The 23,890-nt window shown below is 44.5% G+C and overlaps 1 protein-coding gene across 5 annotated transcripts in view; it reads right to left on the reverse strand.

Annotated features, from left to right (window-relative positions):
* rhbdl3 (rhomboid, veinlet-like 3 (Drosophila)) overlaps positions 1–23,890 on the reverse strand; it is a 53,590-nt gene that overhangs the window by 2,018 nt on the left and 27,682 nt on the right. For 2 of the 5 annotated variants that reach the window (XM_036949504.1, XM_021567917.2), the window contains 6 exons: positions 17,243–17,401; positions 14,806–15,033; positions 14,197–14,345; positions 6,751–6,863; positions 1,024–1,124; positions 52–112 (listed from right to left, as the gene is read on the reverse strand). In XM_036949504.1, coding sequence (XP_036805399.1) covers positions 52–112; positions 1,024–1,124; positions 6,751–6,863; positions 14,197–14,345; positions 14,806–15,033; positions 17,243–17,401 — 811 coding nt within the window. Of the gene's footprint in view, positions 1–51; positions 113–1,023; positions 1,125–6,750; positions 6,864–14,196; positions 14,346–14,805; positions 15,034–16,029; positions 16,469–17,242; positions 17,402–18,221; positions 19,218–20,786; positions 20,978–23,890 lie in introns of those variants that run through there. The other 3 variants (XM_036949505.1, XM_036949506.1, XM_036949507.1) reach the window with 3 other exon arrangements.

Consider the following 23,890-nt stretch of genomic DNA (forward strand, 5'->3'; position numbering starts at 1 on the left):
TCTTAGATAGGATTTGAATATCGATAAACTTCAGAGTTTAGACAGACTTACTGCAGACCAGAGCCATGGCCATCCGGAACAGCTTAAACTGACATTTCATACCCGACCAGTTCTGGGGAGAGAGGAGCAGAGTGAGTTGATGAGAAAAGGAGTGAGAGAGCGAGAGAGAGAGAGAGAGAGAGAGAGAGAGAGAGAGAGAGAGAGAGAGAGCAAGATAAAGGGTTCATGATTCAGGCCAGGAGTTTTCCCATGTTAGAAAACATGGACCTGGGTTTGTCCCTGACCATGTTACCTGACCAGGAAAAACTCCTGGCCCTATTAGTAATGATACTCTAATCCATGACACTAAGCCTCGTTCATTTCTTACAGAAGATAGTAATGTTACAGACACTTACTATGTCCAAAGCGACTTATAGAACTGTCAACATTCAGAGTGACACATAGATTACAACAATAACATATCTTTCCCCTTCCATGATAGCTTTCAGAGCCAACAAAGACATCATGTGACCTTCTCCCTTTTCTTGGTGTTGTAGGAAATTTGTCAAAGAGGAGGAAGCACCACCGAGGATTGTAAAGGGCCCACTGGTGTAAATATTCGATGACAGGGACCATCCAATTATATAGACAGCAGTATGGCCTAATGGCCCCTACTTCTAAGGTTATAACCTTGTAGGGTAGTATGCATGGATTGAACCAATCAGAGCACAGCTAAGGTCAAAGGTGAATTTACTTGCAGCCTCAGAATGGGAGAAAATCAAGTTATATGACAATTATCTAATTACACTCTAACACTATGCAGTGCACACACACTCACGTGCAACACACACACACACTTTCAACACTAGATAGTCGACACACCCTTCCACTCTTTGTAAATGGAAAAGCTGAAAGGCAGGAATGTATGGAATCCATACACTGGGCCCCAGAATGCCCTGCTTTGATGCCACATGATGAATGTCTGAGCATGATAGTAATCTCATGACAAGAGGGCTGCTCCGACACACACACACACATCCTTACCATGACGACATTGGCCAGGTGTGCTGAGACCAGGGCATAGACTCCTCCTGACGACCCCACCACCGGAGCAGTCATATCAGTGACAGAGACGGCCAGGGAGCCTGCCAGGGTCAGAGGTCAGAGGTTAGAATCAATCAAATAATCAATCACCTTCATATTCACTGTATCAATAGGCAAATTCATATTGAATATGTCAATTCATATCCATCGCTGTAATGTATCTCAGAGCAGCTTTGAATAATGATAATTGATTCAATGGGCAGCTTCAAATAAATAACATTCACAGGTAGAAACAGTAGATACTGTATATGAACGCAGTCACTCCTGATGTTTTATGTCGCTGTATTGAAGCAAAAACAGAGGCTTACCCAGTGAAAATTGGTGTAATACAACCAGAGCGACAGACACAACCAGAGCGACAGACACAACCAGAGCGACAGACACAACCAGTGCAACAGACACAACCAGAGCGGCAGACACAACAAGAGCGACAGACACAACCAGAACGACATACACAACCAGAGCGACATACACAACCAGAGCGACAGACACAACCAGAGCGACAGACACAACCAGAACGACATACACAACCAGAGCGACAGACACAACCAGAGCGACAGACACAACCAGAGCGACAGACACAACCAGAGCAATAGAGAACTGCTTGCTGATGGGGAGTATTGAATTACGCATAGAGAGAGAGAGTTCCTAGTGTTCCCTAGGAAGGTGTGTGGACAAATGAGTTCTGACACACTCTATATGCAGGCATGTGTTGCGCAGACACAAGTGTACACGCACGCCTGCCCCCCTACCAATACACACTATACCCCAGGGGTGTATTCTCCCCACTCCTTAGCTCTGCGTCCATTGGCTGGCTTGCTTGAATTATGGATGCTAACTACATGAGACGCACCTGCCTACGCAGCACTGGGGAACATGTGGGGTGATGAATGAATCTCAACTGTGTGTGTGTGTGTGTGTGTGCGTGTGTGTAGGTATGGCTGCTGTCATGAAGAGTCTGCTCTATGGGAGCTTCACAATAGTAGCCCTATCCTGCAGTCAAATGACCTAGTGGCCTCACGAGTGGAATGTTATTCATATTTTTCAGAATTAATCAACATTATTTAAAAAATCCAGCCGAAAATCCGGTGTTTCTATTTCAAACGGTTTTGTTATATTTCAGTCTTCTGTGGCGTATATAAAGTGTACTATTGGGATGCAAACTCAAAATGTAATAAAATCAACTCTATATCTGACATGGTACAGGTGTCCTCTTTTTTTAAGCCCATAACCATGTGTGCGAGGTGTAAACTTTTGTTTCAAAGTAGATTTGTTTAAGGCTACCAAGAATCACTCTGCGTGACTCTGATTCAGCCCACTGCAGTAAAAGGTTAAATCACCATTCGATAATAAGTCATCACAATCAGGCTGCTATTTCTGGAAGGAAAACAGCCAGGGGTGAGCCCAGCCACACACACACATGCAGTGGTGAAAAAAGTACCACATTTTCATACTTGAGTAAAAGTAAAAGTCATCAAGTAAAATTCTACTTGAGTAAAAGTATTTGGTTTTAAATATACTTTAAGTATCAAAAGTAAATGTAATTGTTCAAATATACTTAGGTAAAAGTATAAATAATTTCACATTCCTTGTACTAAGCTAACTAGACGGCACCATTTTCTTGTTTTTGTCATTTATGGATAGCCAGGAACACACTCCAACACTCAGCCATCATTTCCAAATGAAGCATGTGTGAATCCGCCAGATCAGAAACAGTAGGGATGACCAGAGACGTTCTCTTGATAAGTGTGAGAACTGGACCATTTTCCTGTCCTGCTAAGCATTCAAAATGTGACTGTTGGATGTCAGATAAAATGTATGGAGTAAAAAGTATATTATAAAAATATAAATAGTAAAGTACAAATATACCCCCAAAACAACTTAAGTAGTACTTTAAAGTATTTTTTATTAAGTATGTAAAGTACTTAATAAAAATACTTTAATAAAGTACTACTTAAGTTGTATATGTGAGGTCATACAAATACACATGCATGTACATATGTACACACACACACACGCACACACACACACACACACACACACACACACACACACACACACACACACACACACACACACACACACACACACACACACACACACACACACACACGAGGCCCCATTCCCATATTGACAACGGTTTCTTTCCGTCAGGGATTTGAGGGAGATGAAGGACAAATCGGATCTACCTTTTTTAGTGTAACATTAATATTCCTTTAAGGAGGACAGTGAGGAAGTACTGTCTGTCAGACTAAAAGAGAGAGCATCGAGACACTGAAGACATACACACACACTGAGACCAAGCAGCCACTACATCATCACTTAGAAGTTTAACAGTACATCACATCATCAATTAACTAGAAAAGTATGAATGTACTGTACTATCTGAAATACCTGAACTAGCTGTGGTAGTTAGTGCTCTTCCTGAAGTAGAGATCAAAGCAGAGGAGGTGTGTGTGTAATTAAAATGTATTTAAGCATCAATCACTGAATGGAGATCTAAGCTGATGATTACATGTTTCCTGAGACACACACACGCACACAGTAACATACACAGAGATAGCGAGAAAGAGAGAAATACACACACACACACACACACACACACACACACACACACACACGAGAGAGAGAGACACACACACACCTGTTAGACAACACACACCACCCTGGTTCCTCTGCTCAAGGTGTGTGTGTGTAGACAGATGGGAAGACCATTATTACCACAATTATCTCTGTTAATATCATTGTTTTACCACTGTAACAACCCCCACACCCACTAAAGGACTTCCTTCCCTTTGTAGTCTCTCTGGAGGCCCTCTGGGTCAGTTGTTGGGTGAGAAACTGACGTGTCATCTATCTTGTTTGTTGGTTAAACTTCCAAACTAGGACATAGTGATGAATCTCGCTGCCAATGAGGGAATACTACGTTTGGCCACATTATCTACACAGCATCAGTGCTACTCATCATCAGAGAGAGGTAGAGTGGATACAGGAAATACCCCAAAGTCCCCACAAGGGTAGTAAAACAAGGGGACATTTCGCCGGCCCCCACGAGAACAAAAAAATATTTTAGGCTTAGGGGTTAGGTTTCGGGTTGCAAATATGGTATGGTAGGAATTAGGGTAAGGGTTAGGAGTTAGGGTTAGGGTTTGGGGGTTAGGAGTTAGGGTTAGGGGTTAAGGAAAATATGATTTCGAATGGAAATCAATTTTAGGTCCCAACAAGTATAGTAAAACATATGATGTGTGTTTTTGTTGTTTGTGCCTGCGTTCGATCATGAGTCTCTCTAAGTGACTATTTGATGTCCCCCCCCCCCCTCTTTTACGCTGCTGCTCTCTGTTTATTAACCATGCATAGTCGCTTTAATAACTTTATCTACATGTACATATTACCTCAATTACCTCGACTAACCGGTGCCTCCACATATTGACTCTGTACAGGTACCCCCTGAATATAGCCTCACTAGTGTTATTTTACTGCTGCTCTTTAATTATTTGTTACTTTTATTATTTTTTTTATTTTTTTAAGGTATTTTCTTAAAACTGCATTGTTGGTTAGGGGCTTGTAAGTAAGCATTTCACTGTAAGGTCTACACCTGATGTATTCGGCGCATGTGACAAATAAAATGTGATTTGATTTGTATTACAGCCTTAAAAGCCCATATTGAGTATTGACATCTCGCTGGACACCTCTGAGTCCCTATTGACCTCTGACCCTGTTGGTACAGCTAAGCACTTCTCTCCACCATAACAACATTATCCCAGACTAAACAACACAGAAGACAACCTCCCTCTACACACACACACACACACACTTCCAGTGGGTCGATATCTAATTAACCAGCAGGTTCCCGTGGGGACAGTGGCCCTCTCAGTACCACCACCGTGTGTGTGTGTGTGTGTAGGGGGTTTTAGCTACAGGCCACCACAGCTGGGGCAAAAGGCTTCTGTGTACACACCCATCTTCATACACAACCAGATATAAAACCTCATACATAAATACAATATTTATCTCCAACAACACACACGCCGTAAAATAAACACACACACAAACTTTACACACACACATGGAATAGGGCTCCCTAATGGCGCAGCGGTCTAAGGCACTGCATCTCAGTGCTAGAGGTGTCACTGCAGACCCTGGTTCAATCCCGGGCTGTATCACAACCGGCCGTGATCGGGTTAGGCCGTCATTGTAAATAAGAATTGTTTCGTAATTGACTTGCCTAGTTAAATAAAGGTACAAAATCACGCTCTCTGCTGGCAATCCTCTGCCTTTCTACAGTTTTTCCCACCCACAGGGTGTTGTATCCTTGCTAAATATCCCCAAACATCAACCATTTTCATCCAAATATTTCCACTCTGAATGTTTCCTGAGCATTTAGTTTCCAGAGGGCAGCGGGCAGAAATCCCTGATAATGTTTGTTTGGCTCCAGAGGTAATTCAAGCTAAAGCTGGATTATCGCTCCACTCCTCATGTACACTGCATGATAAGCAGGCAGTGTAGAACATACCCCATGGTCACATGGTAATCTAGTGAGCACTGAGCCATACTGAGCCAAGCCGCGCTGGGCCAGGGGGGAGAGGGGCAGAGGGAGAGAGGGGAGCCCTGGGCGCTCAAATGACATTAGCAACTAATGTCACTAGGGAGCTAGCGATGACATTTGCCTTGAAAGCCTCTTCCTCTCTCTGATGCATAACATCTCAGTAGGCTTGGTCCTCTTCCTCTCTCTGATGCATAACATCCCAGGAGGCTTGGTCCTCTTCCTCTCTCTGATGCATAACATCCCAGGAGGCTTGGTCCTCTTCCTCTCTCTGGTGCATAACATCCCAGGAGGCTTGGTCCTCTTCCTCTCTCTGGTGCATAACATCCCAGGAGGCTTGGTCCTCTTCCTCTCTCTGGTGCATAACATCCCAGGAGGCTTGGTCCTCTTCCTCTCTCTGGTGCATAACATCCCAGGAGGCTTGGTCCTCTTCCTCTCTCTGATGCATAACATCCCAGGAGGCTTGGTCCTCTTCCTCTCTCTGATGCATAACATCCCAGGAGGCTTGGTCCTCTTCCTCTCTCTGATGCATAACATCCCAGGAGGCTTGGTCCTCTTCCTCTCTCTGATGCATAACATCCCAGGAGGCTTGGTCCTCTTCCTCTCTCTGATGCATAACATCCCAGGAGGCTTGGTCCTCTTCCTCTCTCTGATGCATAACATCCCAGGAGGCTTGGTCCTCTTCCTCTCTCTGATGCATAACATCCCAGGAGGCTTGGTCCTCTTCCTCTCTCTGATGCATAACATCCCAGGAGGCTTGGTCCTCTTCATCTCTCTGATGCATAACATCCCAATAGGCTTGGTCCTCTTCCTCTTTCTGATGCATAACATCCCAGGAGGATTCTCTCTCTCTCTCTCTCTCTCTCTCTCTCTCTCTCTCTCTCTCTCTCTCTCATGTTTTAAGATGATTCACTTCCCACTCTCTCTGTTGTTCTGGACCGGTGGGGGAACATTGATGCTCAATAAGAAAGCCTGTCAGAACACAAGCCCATCTGTCCCAGACATACGTGTTTTCTGAATGACTGTTATCCAAACACAGTGGGGTGAAGCCTGATAGCGGGGGGTTGAATGTGTGTGTGCATGCACCTGCGCCATGTGTGTGTGTACCCTAATCCAGTACTCACCTGCCAGTACACCACACACGTAGACCAGTCCTATCCTCAGCGCTCCATGGACCATCTCAAGAGGGACTCCCACCAGCAGCTGCATGGCCATATTCAGACCCAGGTGTTCTATCCTGCTGGGTCACAACACACAGCCGTCAGTTAGAGGACAGGACGCATCCACACTCATATACAGTTTATGGTCATATTATCTGTTTCTAACCTGGAAGTAGGAGGCCTGATCTAGGATCAGGTCCCTCTGTTCATGTAATCTCATGAATTATGATCTAAAAGGTCAAACTGATCCAAGATCAGCATTCCTACTCTGAGATGTTCTATGAATACGAGCCAAAAAAATGTTATATATTATATTGAATGCCTGTATAGCTTTTAGAATCCGTTTGTAGGAGAGTAAGTGACATAAAGTAATTGAATCTATATCAGTAACCTCTCGCTCAATGAGCACCAGACTAAATTCTTTGTCATTAAATTAGCCCAACTCGATGGTCGTAGAAAGTGATGGATGGAGGGATGGCAATGTGTTGCTGAAAGATAATCATGCCCACAGAGCATGTAAGACATTTAAACATAGATTGATTATCCAGTGAACATACTGTAATAGTCTCCCCTGGGGGGACTTACAGTAGCTCTAGGAAGCAGCTCATACCGCCATTATCAACAACAACACTTGACTAAGGACCAATGGTGACTGGGGATAATATGCTTCTGGAGGGAAAGGAGTTAGCAACGTAGGCTTTACTTCAACATCTGAAACTAGGCCAACTGTGTTGCTGCTGTGCTATCCACTGGTTTTGGCTCTAGTGTTAGTGCATCAACATTCCGAGAACACCCCAATAAACCTCCTGTAAACCTTTTGTAGATGATGTCTCAGTATTGATCCAGCATCGCTTGGCTCCTGCTGCCATGTGCTGGCAGTTGACACATTTGATGCGTCGTCATCATTGGCTGAGATCCTGCAACGATGATGCAGGATCCCTAACAGGCTTTGGCGGTGTCCCTCCTCTCCTCTCTATCTATCTGGCCGGCCGTGTCGTGACCTGTCTGACTGTGATAGGTCCGACATATTACACCCCTCCACAATGTAATCCCTTCACTGGGGTCAACAACACTGCTTCCAATCGACAACAACACAAACAGAATGCACATATCAGTCCAGAAACACCACAGGACAACACTCCACTAACCCTACAGGTAGGACTAGCTGCTCTGTCTGGTAGGTCTAGGACAACTCGTTTCATTTGTATTATTTTAGTCATTGTTTTTAGGGGGTCTAGGACAACTTTAGTAGGTTACCATTGACCAAAGACGAAGCCGTTCCCCAGCCACCCCTATGTTTGATCACGTTTTGGCTGCTTAACTCCTTATGTTTTCAACATAAAAGCAGGATTTGGCTTATTTTCCCGCCTTTAAGCTGGCATTGAGTGTACAGTGCAGCAGCTCAGTGAAAACAGCATTGCGTTCTTTGTTTTCCTTTGTGGTTGTCTAGAGAATGACAGTGATCCGTGTATTTGTCTGTGCCATTGTTATGAGACAACGGGATGTCTTCTCATAGGAACGTGTGTGTGTGTGTGTGTGTGTGTGTGTGTGTGTGTGTGTGTGTGTGTGTACATATGTACATGCATGTGTATTTGTATGACCTCACATATTGTCATACATTGTCATTGTTATGAGGCAACGGGATGTCTTCTCATAGGAACGTGTGTGTGTGTGTGTGTGTGTGTGTGTGTGTGTGTGTGTGCGTGCGTGCGTGCTTGCGTGCGCGCGTGTGTGTGTGTGTGTGTGTGTGTGTGTGTGTGTGTGTGTGCGTGTGTGTGTGTGTGTGTGTGTGTGTGTGAGTGAGAGAGTGAGAGAAGCATCCCTCTGGGACTGGTTAGCGCTGGAAAATGAATAGTCCTTTTAATCTCCAGTGGAACGTCCTTGTGTATTTGGACAGGGCCTTGCTTCTCCACAAGCCAATCAATATCACCCTTGTCTCATTGTCAACTAGAATGATTCTCTCACTACAGCACGAGGGCTCTTGTCTGCTTCAACAAAACAACTCATAGATTTGATTCTGTTTGGGGATTTGTTTCTATGGATACATCCGCTGTAGGGGTTTTAAACCAACGTGTTCATAATATCTGAGGCTGAAACACACTGTTTTGGTGGGGGCATAGTTTTGGCATGCTATCGTCGCTATGGTATAAATGGGATAGTTAAAGTATGTCCACCAAGCTGGGACAGAGAAAGGGAGAACTTCTGTGGCACCCACATGTGTCAGTGCTGAGTACGGGCACTGTGGGCATAAAGGACACAGTGTGTGGATTCTGTGTGGATTCTGTGTGGACAGCAGTGTGTGGATGCTTTGTGTGTGTGTGTGTGTGTGTGGCAGTCACAACACTGAATGACCTCTCCTACACACACTGCTGATAGAGAGCCAGAGCTTTGGGATGTTAGATATTTGGTTAAATTCCCAGCAGCCTCCGCCTCTCTCAGAGCTGTGTGTGTGTGGCTTGCCACGACCATGTGCTCTCATGAGGAGGCCGATGTGGTGTGTGTGGGAGCATAATCTAGAGGCGAAAGAAACGTACACCTACAGTGCCTTGCGAAAGTATTCGGCCCCCTTGAACTTTGCGACCTTTTGCCACATTTCAGGCTTCAAACATAAAGATATAAAACTGTATTTTTTTGTGAAGAATCAACAACAAGTGGGACACAATCATGAAGTGGAACAACATTTATTGGATATTTCAAACTTTTTTAACAAATCAAAAACTGAAAAATTGGGCGTGCAAAATTATTCAGCCCCTTTACTTTCAGTGCTGCAAACTCTCTCCAGAAGTTCAGTGAGGATCTCTGAATGATCCAATGTTGACCTAAATGACTAATGATGATAAATACAATCCACCTGTGTAATCAAGTATCCGTATAAATGCACCTGCACTGTGATAGTCTCAGAGGTCCGTCAAAAGAGCAGAGAGCATCATGAAGAACAAGGAACACACCAGGCAGGTCCGAGATACTGTTGTGAAGAAGTTTAAAGCCGGATTTGGATACAAAAAGATTTCCCAAGCTTTAAACATCCCAAGGAGCACTGTGCAAGCGATAATATTGAAATGGAAGGAGTATCAGACCACTGCAAATCTACCAAGATCTGGCCGTCCCTCTAAACTTTCAGCTCATACAAGGAGAAGACTGATCAGAGATGCAGCCAAGAGGCCCATGATCACTCTGGATGAACTGCAGAGATCTACAGCTGAGGTGGGAGACTCTGTCCATAGGACAACAATCAGTCGTATATTGCACAAATCTGGACTTTATGGAAGAGTGGCAAGAAGAAAGCCATTTCTTAAAGATATCCATAAAAAGTGTTGTTTAAAGTTTGCCACAAGCCACCTGGGAGACACACCAAACATGTGGAAGAAAGTGCTCTGGTCAGATGAAACCAAAATTGACTTTTTGGCAACAATGTAAAACGTTATGTTTGGCGTAAAAGCAACACAGCTGAACACACCATCCCCACTGTCAAACATGGTGGTGGCAGCATCATGGTTTGGGCCTGCTTTTCTTCAGCAGGGACAGGGAAGATGGTTAAAATTGATGGGAAGATGGATGGAGCCAAATACAGGACCATTCTGGAAGAAAACCTGATGGAGTCTGCAAAAGACCTGAGACTGGGACGGAGATTTGTCTTCCAACAAGACAATGATCCAAAACATAAAGCAAAATATACAATGGAATGGTTCAAAAATAAACATATCCAGGTGTTAGAATGGCCAAGTCAAAGTCCAGACCTTAATCCAATCGAGAATCTGTGGAAAGAACTGAAAACTGCTGTTCACAAATGCTCTCCATCCAACCTCACTGAGCTCGATCTGTTTTGCAAGGAGGAATGGGAAAAAATTTCAGTCTCTCGATGTGCAAAACTGATAGAGACATACCCCAAGCGACTTACAGCTGTAATCGCAGCAAAAGGTGGCGCTACAAAGTATTAACTTAAGGGGGCTGAATAATTTTGCACGCCCAATTTTTCAGTTTTTGATTTGTTAAAAAAGTTTGAAATATCCAATAAATGTCATTCCACTTCATGATTGTGTCCCACTTGTTGTTGATTCTTCACAAAAAAATACAGTTTTATATCTTTATGTTTGAAGCCTGAAATGTGGCAAAAGGTCGCAAAGTTCAAGGGGGCCGAATACTTTCGCAAGGCACTGTATTTAGGCGAGGTGCTGGCTAGGGAAGTAAAACACTTACAAATTAAAGGAGAGCCGCACACTAGGAGCTCAGGTGCAATAATTTAATAACCTACTAATATCCAACTGTTTCGACAGACAAGCTGTCTTCATCAGGGTATGATCATGGGAACATAATCATTTGGAAAGGAGACAGCTGATACTTAAGTGATATCATGACACACACACATCCAGGAATAGATTAAGAAACACTGCTCTACAGAGCCATAGAGTAGATATGACAATGTATGTACAGCATACAGTGCATTCGGAAAGTAATCAGACTCCTTGACTTTTTCCACATTTTGTTACGTTACAGCCTTATTATAAAATTGATTAAATCATTTTTTCCCCTCATTAATCTACACACAATACCCCATAATGACAAAGCAAAAACAGACATTTTTGCAAATGTATTAAACATAAAAAAACAGAAATACCTTACTTACATAAGTATTCAGACCATTTGCTATGAGACTCGAAATAGAGCTCCGTTGCATCCTGTTTCCATTGATCATCCTTGAGATGTTTCTACAAGGCACAGATCTGGGGAAAGGTATCAAAACATTTCTGCAGCAAGACTCTTCCTAGAGCTGGCCTCCTGGCCAAACTGAGCAACGAAGGGAGAAGGGCCTTGGACAGGGAGGTGACCAAGAACCCGAGCTCTAGAGTTCTTCTGTGGAGGACAACCATCTCTGCAGCACTCCACCAATCAGGCCTTTATGTTAGAGTGGCCAGACAGAAGCCATTCCTCAGTAAATGGCACATGACATCCCTCTTAGAGTTTGCCAAAAGGCACCTAAAGGACTCTCAGACTATGGGAAACAAGATTCTCTGGTCTGATAAAACCAAGATTGAACTCTTTGGCCTGAATGCCAAGCATCACGTCTGGAGGAAACCTGGCACCATCCCTACGATGAAGCATGGTGGTGGCAGCATCACACGACTTGATTGACAAACGTTAGAGGTTAGGATTCGGGGAGAGCCAGGGGCAGAATGGGATGAGAAATCGGCCCTAGCATTTTTAGCACACTGGCTAATTTTTATTATCCAGATAATGATCATTTTGTGCAAAAACCCAAGTTAGACAGGCTAAAAATGGACAGGGGCTAAAAATGGACCAGCCCATCTTACATTTGCCCAAAATGCCAGATAGCCAGTCTGCCTCTAGGGAGGGCTAATCAAGTGGATGGCTGCAAATTTTCTACTTTTAAACTCGGACAAAACAGAGATGCTTATTCTAGGTCCCAAGAAACAAAGAGATCTTCTGTTGAATCTGACAATAAATCTTGATGGTTGTACAGTTATCTCAAATAAAACTGTGAAGGACCTCAGCGTTACTCTGGACCTTGATCTCTCTTTTGACGAACATATCAAGACTGTTTCAAGCACAGCTTTTTCCCATCTACGTAACATTGCAAAAATCAGAAACTTTCTGTCCAAAAATGATGAAGAAGAATTAATCCATGCTTTTGTCACTTCTAGGTTAGACTACTGCAATGCTCTACTTTCCGGCTACCCGGATAAAGCACTAAATAAACTTCAGTTAGTGCTAAACACGGCTTCTAGAATCTTGACTAGAACCAACTAATTTGATCATATTGCTCCAGTGCTAGCCTCTCTACACTGGCTTCTTGTTAAGGCAAGGGCTGATTTCAAGGTTTAACTGATAACGTACAAAGCATTAGAAGGGCTTGCTCCTACCTATCTTTCTGATTTGGTCTTGCCGTACATACCTACACGTACACCACGGTCACAAGACCCAGGCCTCCTTACTGTCCCTAGAATTTCTAAGGAAACAGCTGGAGGCAAGGCTTTTTAGAGCTCCATTTCTATGGAATGGTCTGCCTACCCATGTGAGAGACGCAGACTAGGTCTCAACCTTTAAATCTTTACTGAAGACTCATCTCTTCAGTAGGTCCTATGATTGAGTGTAGTCTGGCCCAGGAGTGGGAAGATGAATGGAAAGGCTCTGGAGCAACGAACCGCCCTTGCTGTCTCTGCCTGGCCGGTTCCCCTCTCTCCACTGGGATTCTCTGCCTCTAACCCTAGAGGCTGAGTCACTGGCTTACTGGTGCTCTTCCATGCCGTCCCTAGGAGGAGTGCGTCACTTGAGTGGGTTGAGTCACTAACGTGATCTTCCTGTCTGGGTTGGCGCCCCCCCACAGTTGTGCCGTGGCGGAGATCTTTGTGGGCTATACTCGGCCTTGTGTCAGGATGGTAAGTTGGTGGTTGAAGATATCCCTCTAGTGGTGTGGGGGCTGTGCTTTGGCAAAGTAGGTGGGGTTATATCCTGCCTGTTTGGCCCTGTCCGGGGGTATCGTCAGATGGGACCACAGTGTCTCCCAACCCCTCCTGTCTCAACCTCCAGTATTTATGCTGCAGTAGTTTATGTGTCGGGGGGCTAGGGTCAGTTTGTTATATCTGGAGTACTTCTCCTGTCTTATCCGGTGTCCTGTGTGAATTTAAGTATGCTCTCTCTAATTCTCTCTCTCTTTCTCTCTTTCTTTCTTTTTCTCTCTCGGAGCACCTGAGCCCTAGGACCATGCCTCAGGACTACCTGGCCTGATGACTCCTTGCTGTCCCCAGTCCACCTGGCTGTGCTTCTGCTCCAGTTTCAACTGTTCTACCTGCGGCTATGGAACCCTGACCTGTTCACCGGACGTGCTACCTGTCCCAGACCTGATGTTTTCAACTCTCTAGAGACAACAGGAACGGTAGAGATACTCTGAATGATCGGCTATGAAAAGCCAACTGACATTTTTACCTGAGGTGCTGACCTGTTGCAACCTCGACAACCACTGTGATTATTATTATTTGACCCAGCTGGTCATCTATGAACATTTGAACATCTTGGCCATGTTCTGTTATTATCTCCACCCGGCACAGCAAGAAGAGGACTGGCCACCCCTCATAGCCTGGATCCTATATAGGTTTCTTCCTAGGTTCTGGCCTTTCTAGGGAGTTTATCCTAGCCCCTGTGCTTCTACATCTGCATTGCTTGCTGTTTGGGGTTTTAGGCTGGGTTTCTGTACAGCACTTTGAGATATCAGCTGATGTAAGAAGGGCTCTATAAAGAAATTTGATTTGATCAGACTGTCCCAATATTCATACTTAGCATTAGCATGCACGGTCAATACATCACCAAATACTAAGTAGTATGCAAGTATGTATATTTGGACATAATCTGATTATAGGAGGGTCTTACCCTCCCCGAGCCAGGCTAGGTACCCACCCTGCGTGCATGAAGGCGTAGCTGAGGTATCTCCAGGCCTGAATCCGTAGCTGGGGGTGGTATGGCAGTGGACCCCTTAGGAAGTGGGGACTGGACACCTGCAGCACCCAGCGATCCAACTGCAGGCCATAGTACATGAACACTGCCACCTAGAGGACAGAAGGGGAAGTTATTGTTGAGGAAGATAAGATCTAGCCTGGGTACTAGCCTAAGAGATACGTTTTAGTTTTCACAGAGATATTTAGGTTGTTTCCATGAAGAATGTATCGTTTCACAATAGTCTAGACTGATTTCAAAGGCTTATCTCGATGGAGAGTTGAAACCAAGAGCAAAAGATAAATGATACTGTTGCTATCTCGCTATTCACCCTATCTTGAAAACAGAAGTTGAACGATAGGGTTCTCTTTGTTATCAAAACCGATACTTTACAGCATCAAACCCTAATCAAAGATGCTTGAAGAACCTAAGCCCTAAATCTCTCATGGGCACGTCCTAACTCAACACTTCTGTCGAATATTCACTTAGTCTCCCATTGACATTCATGCATGACTAAGGGAAATTTGACTGAAGTAGAACTTAGGATTTACCCCTCCATGAGCGGAACGTTACCTCAGCAATGGTGATAGCCAAGATGAGCCAGGGTGGTGGGCAGCAGGTGTAGCTGTCAAAGTACCACTTCCTGTCGATCTCCCGGGGCAGGGTCTCGTAGGCAATGTGCCTCACCAGCCTCTGGGACAGACCCAGACCCACCTCCTCCCCCAGGGCCCCAGCCCCCTTTAACTGACGACTTCCCTGGAGGATGGCCCGCCGGAAGCTGTTGCTGCGCTTGTTGGACATCTAGCAGGGAGAGGGGGGGGGGGGAGTAGAGAGAGATTTATAGAGAGGGAGGGATGGGAGAGGGGAGAGAGAGGAATAGAGAGAGAGAGAGAGGGGTGGAGAGAGTGAGACTGTTATGAGCACATGTGCAGATGTCTGTCAAAATACATAATCAAATACCCAGTGTCCATCTGCAGGTCAGGCTTCATTGACAGTCAGTCCATTCAGTGAGACTTTCATTGCAATAAGTAATTTAGTTTTCTTATGTGAGCGACAGAAACGTCATAGAAACATGGCCATAAAATAATTGTCTATTTTTAATTAGGATAAATTCCAGCCATACAGGTCTTGACACTATCTCTGGCTTCCCTACAACACCCCATTGTGTCGTCATAGCTCCCCTAAGTCGTGGACACCCCCATCCTTCATCCCACTGTGACAGCAACCACGCTGCCATACCCTCGCACCTCACCCCAGCAACAGAATGCCTCCGTCATCACCTAGCAACCGCTGAGCCCTTCTCCTCGTCCCAAGTACTGGCGGCAGCTGCCTGACAACGCAGCCCTTCTACCCAGATCAGCAATATTCATGATCCTCCTATAGAACATGGAATGTGGACAAGTCCCTCTCTCTCTATCCCTCCCTGATTCCTCTCCCTCTGATTCCCACCTTTCTCTCTCTCTCTCTCGCTCTCTCTCATTCACACATTTCTCTCTTTCTTTTTATATCTCCGATCGTAAAAGTAGTTTACAATAGCACCGTTCTTCAATCTATAATGACCATTCAAATTGAACAGATCTCCAATTATGTGAGTCTTGATTGCAGTCAAGAGACAGTGTGGGATTCTTCATGACTGTAGGTTACCATGGCCACTCCCAGCCCAAAGCCAACAGAGAGTTGGAATCAAACGGTACCAAACATACACATTCTGCACCACACACACGCACCCACTGTACATGGCAATGGACCCGTGCGCGCGCACACACACACACACTCACACACACACAGGTCACCAACCGCATAAAGACACAGTCTTCTTTCTTCCAGCAGTGCAGGGGCAATTCTTCTCCTCTTATTTTCAATCAAAAGAGAGAGAAAGGGAGTGACGTTCTATCTATTCACCGACAGCGAAGAAGAGAGCAGGGTAGAGAGAGATTGGTATTTCTCCAAGAAGGACTGTGGTACCAGGGACAATCTACTGTTATACTGGGAGATACTGTCAGGGAGAGGAGCGAGAGGAAGAGAGGGAGAGAGAGGAGAGGGGGGGAGAGGGACAGAAGGGGCAGGGAGATAAAGAGAGCGAGAGAGATACAAGAGAGAGAAGGAAAAGTAGAAAGAGAGAAAAGAGAGAAAAGAGAGAGCAAGGCAATAACTCCCAATCACACTGACAGCTTTATGGAATAGGCAGCTGAGCAAAGTAAAGATGGAACTGCAAATAAACCCCAGCAAGCCGGTCTCTGTCTTCCACTCCCACTTCTCCTCCTCCTCCCTCTCTCCATCTATCCTTCCCTCATCCTGCTTGGCTTCTGTTGTGGTTCCAGTGAATGTGAAAGCCACGGGGGGGGGGGGGGGGGGGGTGAGGGGTCTTTGTGGGTAACAATAGCAGCCACACCCCCCAACACACACACATACATACACACACGCACATCACTTGACAACATGTTCCTCGTTCCTCATTCCTCTGTCCCACTTCCAGTTCCTCGCCTTGACCTTTGACCTGTCACATGACCTGGACCGACCAATCAAAGATCCTCTTTCACAATTTCCCACAGGCCCATTCTCAGCCCACTGTACAAGATAATGGACAGCTTTGAAGGAAGCGGAGAAGACAAAAGAGAGAATAGGAGAAATGGAAATTGAGAGGGGAGAGTTGGGGAACCTTCACAAACCCAACCCCTACCGGCCACAACTTTTCCCGTTTCCAAACAATTGATTATTTCTCCAGATGACTTCACCGTCCAGGGTCAAGAGTTCAACCTCGCACCTGAAACACAACAGGTGCTAGACGACGCGTGAAATTGCCAATTTAGACCAAGCTGTGTTGTCTAATACCGTGGAATATCCATGGTGTAGATGCCTTTATAGAGGGTTGATATCATAAGACCACTTCCTCTCCACTTCCTCTCATGTCTCAACATGACCAATCAGTGTACAGTATAATCAATGTTATGCTTCTACAAATCACTATTATCAGTTACTATGGTAACATGAAGTGACTCGGGACTCTCACCAGGTTGACAAAGTCCTGGTAGCAGATCTTTCCGTCTGCGTTGCCGTCGGCGAGGGCCAATAGAACCTCCAGCTTGTGAGGGTCCAGCTCCGAGCCGTGGGCCGCCAGCAGGTCTCTGAACCGCTCTGTACTGATGAAGCCTGAACTCTCTGAGTCGAACTGGAACACACAGGGAGAGGCATGTGGTTAGAAGTTCTGTAGATAAACACAGAGACAAGGACAATGACACACGCGCACGCGCACGCGCACAAGAGACTTGACAGATGTAGTCAAACAAAGCACATTTACAAAGGCACAATGCACATACTCACAAGCCTTATCGCATAGAGACACACAAAGGTTGTTATCACAAGTGAATTATAAGTTAAGTCAGTATATAATCTCACAGTACAGCCTTGTACCGAACATTCAACACTGACAAAAAAAAACAAGCCATAAAATAACATTTTGTTCATAGTTTGAGCTACTTTGTCGAGAATTTAAATGAGCCCGAATAGCTCATCTAACCAACGGCCACTTTGTTTCATTTTTTATTTTCATGAATCACATTCAGTAGCTGAGGAAAGAGCCAATAACTTCTGAGAACATCCACACTTTAAAGAAGTTAGCTAGTGTTGTGTATTTCATTATACCGTCAAGTGTCCTGAATCGTTTAGATGCACTTGAAATAAAGTGAAATTGTATCTATCTGACCAATTCCATCCTGGTCGTCTAAATCATGGCCTTTCCCCTACTACCCACAAAGCACTTCCAAGGGTCACAAGTCCTTGGCTCCACCCACACAACAGTCTCTCACATTCAGCAGAAGCAAATGCCAGACATCCCACACTAGGAATTCTTCACACTCACTCCTTAGTTCTTCCTCTCTCACCAATGACGCATATACAGCACAGTGACTGCATCAGTGAATCAAAGAGAACAGTACCAATAGCTTTTTCTCATGCCAAATGTTATATGAGCAAACGTTCTTACACATTACCTCAATCCTCTCCGCTATGAGTGACAGTAATTCCAATGGAACTCAAACTGAATTGAATGGAGCCACTTTAGACTTCTGATGTGTCTGTTCAACGGCCTGTAAAACGGCCTGGATTTGAGTCCTCTTCTATTCCTCGATGTGCTTGTGTTTGACTTGAATGTCAGGTCATTTGTGAATAGGCTCAGAATACAGCTGTCGTGCGTATAGTGTGTGTGTGTGACATACAGACTAGATGAGCAGTGAATCTAATTCCATCGCCCTGAGCAAAGCCTCAGACAGTTTGTTTGCCTTCTCCATGTGCCACGTTTGGCAGGCAGCACAACGGAAGACAGAGGCCATAGAAATAACATCACAGGCCATTGAATTGAATGAGGATTCTCCTTCTACTTATTAGACAGCCCAGTACATCACTGGGGCCGAGCTCCCTGCCATCCAGGACCTCTATACCAGGCGGTGTCAGAGGAAGGCTCGAAAAATTGACAGAGACTCCAGTCTCCCAAGTCATGGACTGTTCCCTCTGCTACCGTCCGGCAAACGGTACCAGAACATCGGCTCTCGGACCAAGAGACAGCTTCTACCCCCAAGCCACTAGACCGCTAAATATCCAGACTGATGAATATCAATTAATGGTACCTGAACCGTCTGCTCTGACTCTATCTTGCACTGACCCTACACACACTCACTAGACTTTATATACACACCATATACACACTCACCTCACACTACACTGTCACTCCCACACAGATCCCTCACACATTCAAACACTACATACCCACACACACACACACACACACACGTCCATACAGACACAACACAAACACACATGCTGTACACGCACACACTTTTACACTCCTCATTTGCTGCTGCCACTCTGTTCTTTGTTTTACTCTTATTATTATCTATCCTGATGCCAAGTCACTTTACCCTGCCTTCATGTACATATCTACCTCATATACCTTATTATTATCTATCCTGATGCCTAGTCACTATACCCTGCCTTCATGTACATATCTACCTCATATACCTTATTATTATCTATCCTGATGCCTGGTCACTTTACATTGATCTGGTACTGGTACTCCCTGTATATAGCTCCACATTGATCTGGTACTGGTACTCCATGTATATAGCTCCACATTGATCTGGTACTGGTACTCCCTGTATATAGCTCCACATTGATCTGGTACTGGTACTCCATGTAAATAGCTCCACATTGATCTGGTACTGGTACTCCATGTATATAGCTCCACATTGATCTGGTACTAGTACTCCATGTAAATAGCTCCACATTGATCTGGTACTGTTACTCCATGTATATAGCTCCACATTGATCTGGTACTGGTACTCCATGTAAATAGCTCCACATTGATCTGGTACTGGTACTCCATGTATATAGCTCCACATTGATCTGGTACTGGTACTCCATGTAAATAGCTCCACATTGATCTGGTACTGGTACTCCATGTAAATAGCTCCACATTGATCTGGTACTGGTACTCCATGTAAATAGCTCCACATTGATCTGGTACTGGTACTCCATGTAAATAGCTCCAAATTGATCTGGTACTGGTACTCCCTGTATATAGCTCCACATTGATCTGGTACTGGTACTCCCTGTATATAGCTCCACATTGATCTGGTACTGGTACTCCATGTATATAGCTCCACATTGATCTGGTACTGGTACTCCCTGTATATAGCTCCACATTGATCTGGTACTGGTACTCCCTGTATATAGCTCCACATTGATCTGGTACTGGTACTCCATGTATATAGCTCCACATTGATCTGGTACTGTTACTCCATGTATATAGCTCCACATTGATCTGGTACTGGTACTCCCTGTATATAGCTCCACATTGATCTGGTACTGGTACTCCATGTATATAGCTCCACATTGATCTGGTACTGGTACTCCATGTAAATAGCTCCACATTGATCTGGTACTGGTACTCCATGTAAATAGCTCCACATTGATCTGGTACTGGTACTCCATGTATATAGCTCCACATTTATCTGGTACTGGTACTCCATGTAAATAGCTCCATCCTTGTGTATTTTGTTTTATTTGACTTTGATTACATTTTTAAACGTTGCATCGTTGGTAAAAACTCGGAAGCAAGCATTTCACTGTACACCAGTTGTACTCGGCGCACGTGATTCATACAAATGGATTTGATTCGATTCTATTTCTACGGCAATAGAATTGCAGGAGGCCATAAAGGGCTGTTCCATTCTGCTCTTCAGAACAACAACTGAGAGGTGACAGTTGACTCTCATAGAGTCCTTTTTTACGGTGATTCCAAAAGTCATCTTTAAAGATGCTGCAATATGGTTGGAGCATTTTGGTTAAATGATCATTGATAACTATAAAGACTCAGTTGGTGCTAAATAAATATGTTGAAATCGACATTAACTGTCTAATTTCACAGACTGTAGACTGTGTGAACAGTCATGCACTCCAACACTATATCTGTCTTGATGCCGTGCTCTCTCGCATGCGCACACGCACACACACACACACACACACACCACCCCCTGAAAGGGAAAGTGAACCAAACAAACCTTTTCCTGCAGGATGTCTTCCAGTTTCTGCCAGGGACATCTTGTCATGTCTCTGGTTTGTGTAATCCCAGAACCCAGAACCATATCTCACGTGTGTTTGCCAGTTAATAGTGTCATAAGAGACTACTGTCTGTGTGTCTAGTCCAGTCCCACTGCTCTCTGTCTGTATCTACCAGACTGTCTGGTCCAGAATAAGAGCTTGTTTACCCCTCTGACGGATTACAGTCCCATACTGAACACCCCCCCCCCCCCCCTAAACCCCCTGTTCTCAGCCCCCCAACAATACAACCCAGCCCCAAACCGCATTTTAGCCTACATTCAGATCTCAGACCCCCTCTCTCCCACATCTCTCTTAGACACACACTTGTACAACTCTCTCTCAAACTGAAACTAACACACACCCTTTCTCTCACATGCCTACACACTGTCACGAAGACCCACACATACACATTCCCATACACCAGCTCCACATCCAGCCCTTCAGACTCCAGTTCAAATTCTGCAGTCAACAGGCTCACTGGCAGGCAGGGATGAGTGTGATGATGTGAGGAACCCCTCCTTAACAATGGGGGCCTAATGGACATTTCATGCAAGGTTCACCCAATCCCTTTCCCCCAATAAGACCCTGTTGCCCCTCGTCCCTCTGAGGGCTTCACAAAAGACATAGGAAAGACACATTAGAATATAGGAACAGCACTGTTGATGACATAGGCACATTATAATATGGGAACAGCACTGATGATGACATAGGCACATTAGGATATGGGAACAGCACTGATGATGACATAGGCACATTAGAATATGGGAACAGCACTGATGATGACATAGGCACATTAGAATATGGGAACAGCACTGATGATGACATAGGCACATTAGAATATGGGAACAGCACTGATGATGACATAGGCACATTAGAATATGGGAACAGCACTGATGATGACATAGGCACATTAGAATATGGGAACAGCACTGATGATGACATAGGCACATTAGAATATGGGAACAGCACTGATGATGACATAGGCACATTAGAATATGGGAACAGCACTGATGATGACATAGGCACATTAGGATATGGGAACAGCACTGATGATGACATAGGCACATTAGAATATGGGAACAGCACTGATGATGACATAGGCACATTAGAATATGGGAACAGCACTGATGATGACATAGGCACATTATAATATGGGAACAGCACTGATGATGACATAGGCACATTATAATATGGGAACAGCACTGATGATGACATAGGCACATTAGAATATGGGAACAGCACTGATGATGACATAGGCACATTATAATATCGGAACAGCACTGATGATGACATAGGCACATTATAATATGGGAACAGCACTGATGATGACATAGGCACATTAGAATATGGGAACAGCACTGATGATGACATAGGCACATTATAATATGGGAACAGCACTGATGATGACATAGGCACATTAGAATATGGGAACAGCACTGATGATGACATAGGCACATTATAATATGGGAACAGCACTGATGATGACATAGGCACATTAGAATATGGGAACAGCACTGATGATGACATAGGCACATTATAATATGGGAACAGCACTGATGATGACATAGGCACATTAGAATATGGGAACAGCACTGATGATGACATAGGCACATTAGAATATGGGAACAGCACTGATGATGACATAGGCACATTAGAATATGGGAACAGCACTGATGATGACATAAACGCTGAAACGTGTGTTCTTTTTTGTTCAGCACTTATTGCAATTTGCACGGGTACGTTTGGAATTATTTCGAGTATGGAATTACATCTGGGCTACCTTGGGATTTCGTCTTTATGGTTCGAGTGTGAGTACCTGCTCAACTCTGTTACCATGGCATACACACACAGGGACAAATCATTATGTTGTACTGTCCATATTCAAATGTCAATCTCCTCCCAAAATGTAATACAAGCTAAGCCAGGACTTACTACTGCTTCCTCCTGACCATGGGGGTTGTTTTGGGCATAACAAAGGGGTGTGGGGTGTGAGACAAACCAAACAGATTGTTTCCCCTGACCAATGATAGAGTATTATGCAGACAAAGGCCTTTATTTGACACATACACACGCACACGGACACGCGAACACACCCAGTAATCCTGCCATTTGGGCGACTCCATAGACTAGCTTCAAGGGCTGAGGAGAGGAAAGTATAGAGGAAACGAGAGAAGAGGAGGGAGGGGAAGGGAAGAGAAGAAGAGAGAAAAGAGAAGAGAAGAGAAGATTGGGGACAATACTAGGCTGGGGCCTTAGCCTCATTTTCATAATGCTGCATATTAAGAAGCTTGAGGCAGCAGCAATGGAGAATTTAGGGAGTCCACCAAGCCTAACAGCCCACAAAACAGTCAGAAATATCATTGGTTCAAGTCTAATTTTGAGCAACCTTTTTCCCTCTGTACGAGCTGACCACAAGGTCCTTCCCCCGGCCTATTTAGATCTAATATCTTTCTAATATTAATCAAACAGATGAATCCATCCAACACGTGGGAAATGTGATTCTGTTAGCCCTCCAGCCACCTTAATAAACAATAGTGTTCAGGCAGCTACAGACATGTTGGAGGGATTGTCAACTGTGATATAATGACTCTACCACATCCCTTATCCCTAACCTCACCCCAGGAAGCTGCTCCACTCATCTAGTGACCTCTGACCTGAACTAATATGGGTCACTGTCCAACAGGCCCCCTGCCCCGCGCTGAGATAAACCCATGAGGCATTTTCTGGAACAGTGACCACCACCGCAAAGAAGAGCGGTTAACTGGAGTGTAGGATCATGTATGGCAATGATGTAGGATCATGTATGGTAATGATGTAGGATCATGTATGGTAATGATGTAGGATCATGTATGGCAATGATGTAGGATCATGTATGGTAATGATGTAGGATCATGTATGGTAATGATGTAGGATCATGTATGGTAATGATGTAGGATCATGTATGGTAATGATGTAGGATCATGTATGGTAATGATGTAAGATCATGTATGTAATGATGTAGGATCATGTATGGCAATGATGTAGGATCATGTATGGTAATGATGTAGGATCATGTATGGTAATG

The sequence above is a fragment of the Oncorhynchus mykiss genome, chromosome 17 (genome assembly GCF_013265735.2).
Source record: "Oncorhynchus mykiss isolate Arlee chromosome 17, USDA_OmykA_1.1, whole genome shotgun sequence".
NCBI lineage: Eukaryota > Metazoa > Chordata > Actinopteri > Salmoniformes > Salmonidae > Oncorhynchus > Oncorhynchus mykiss.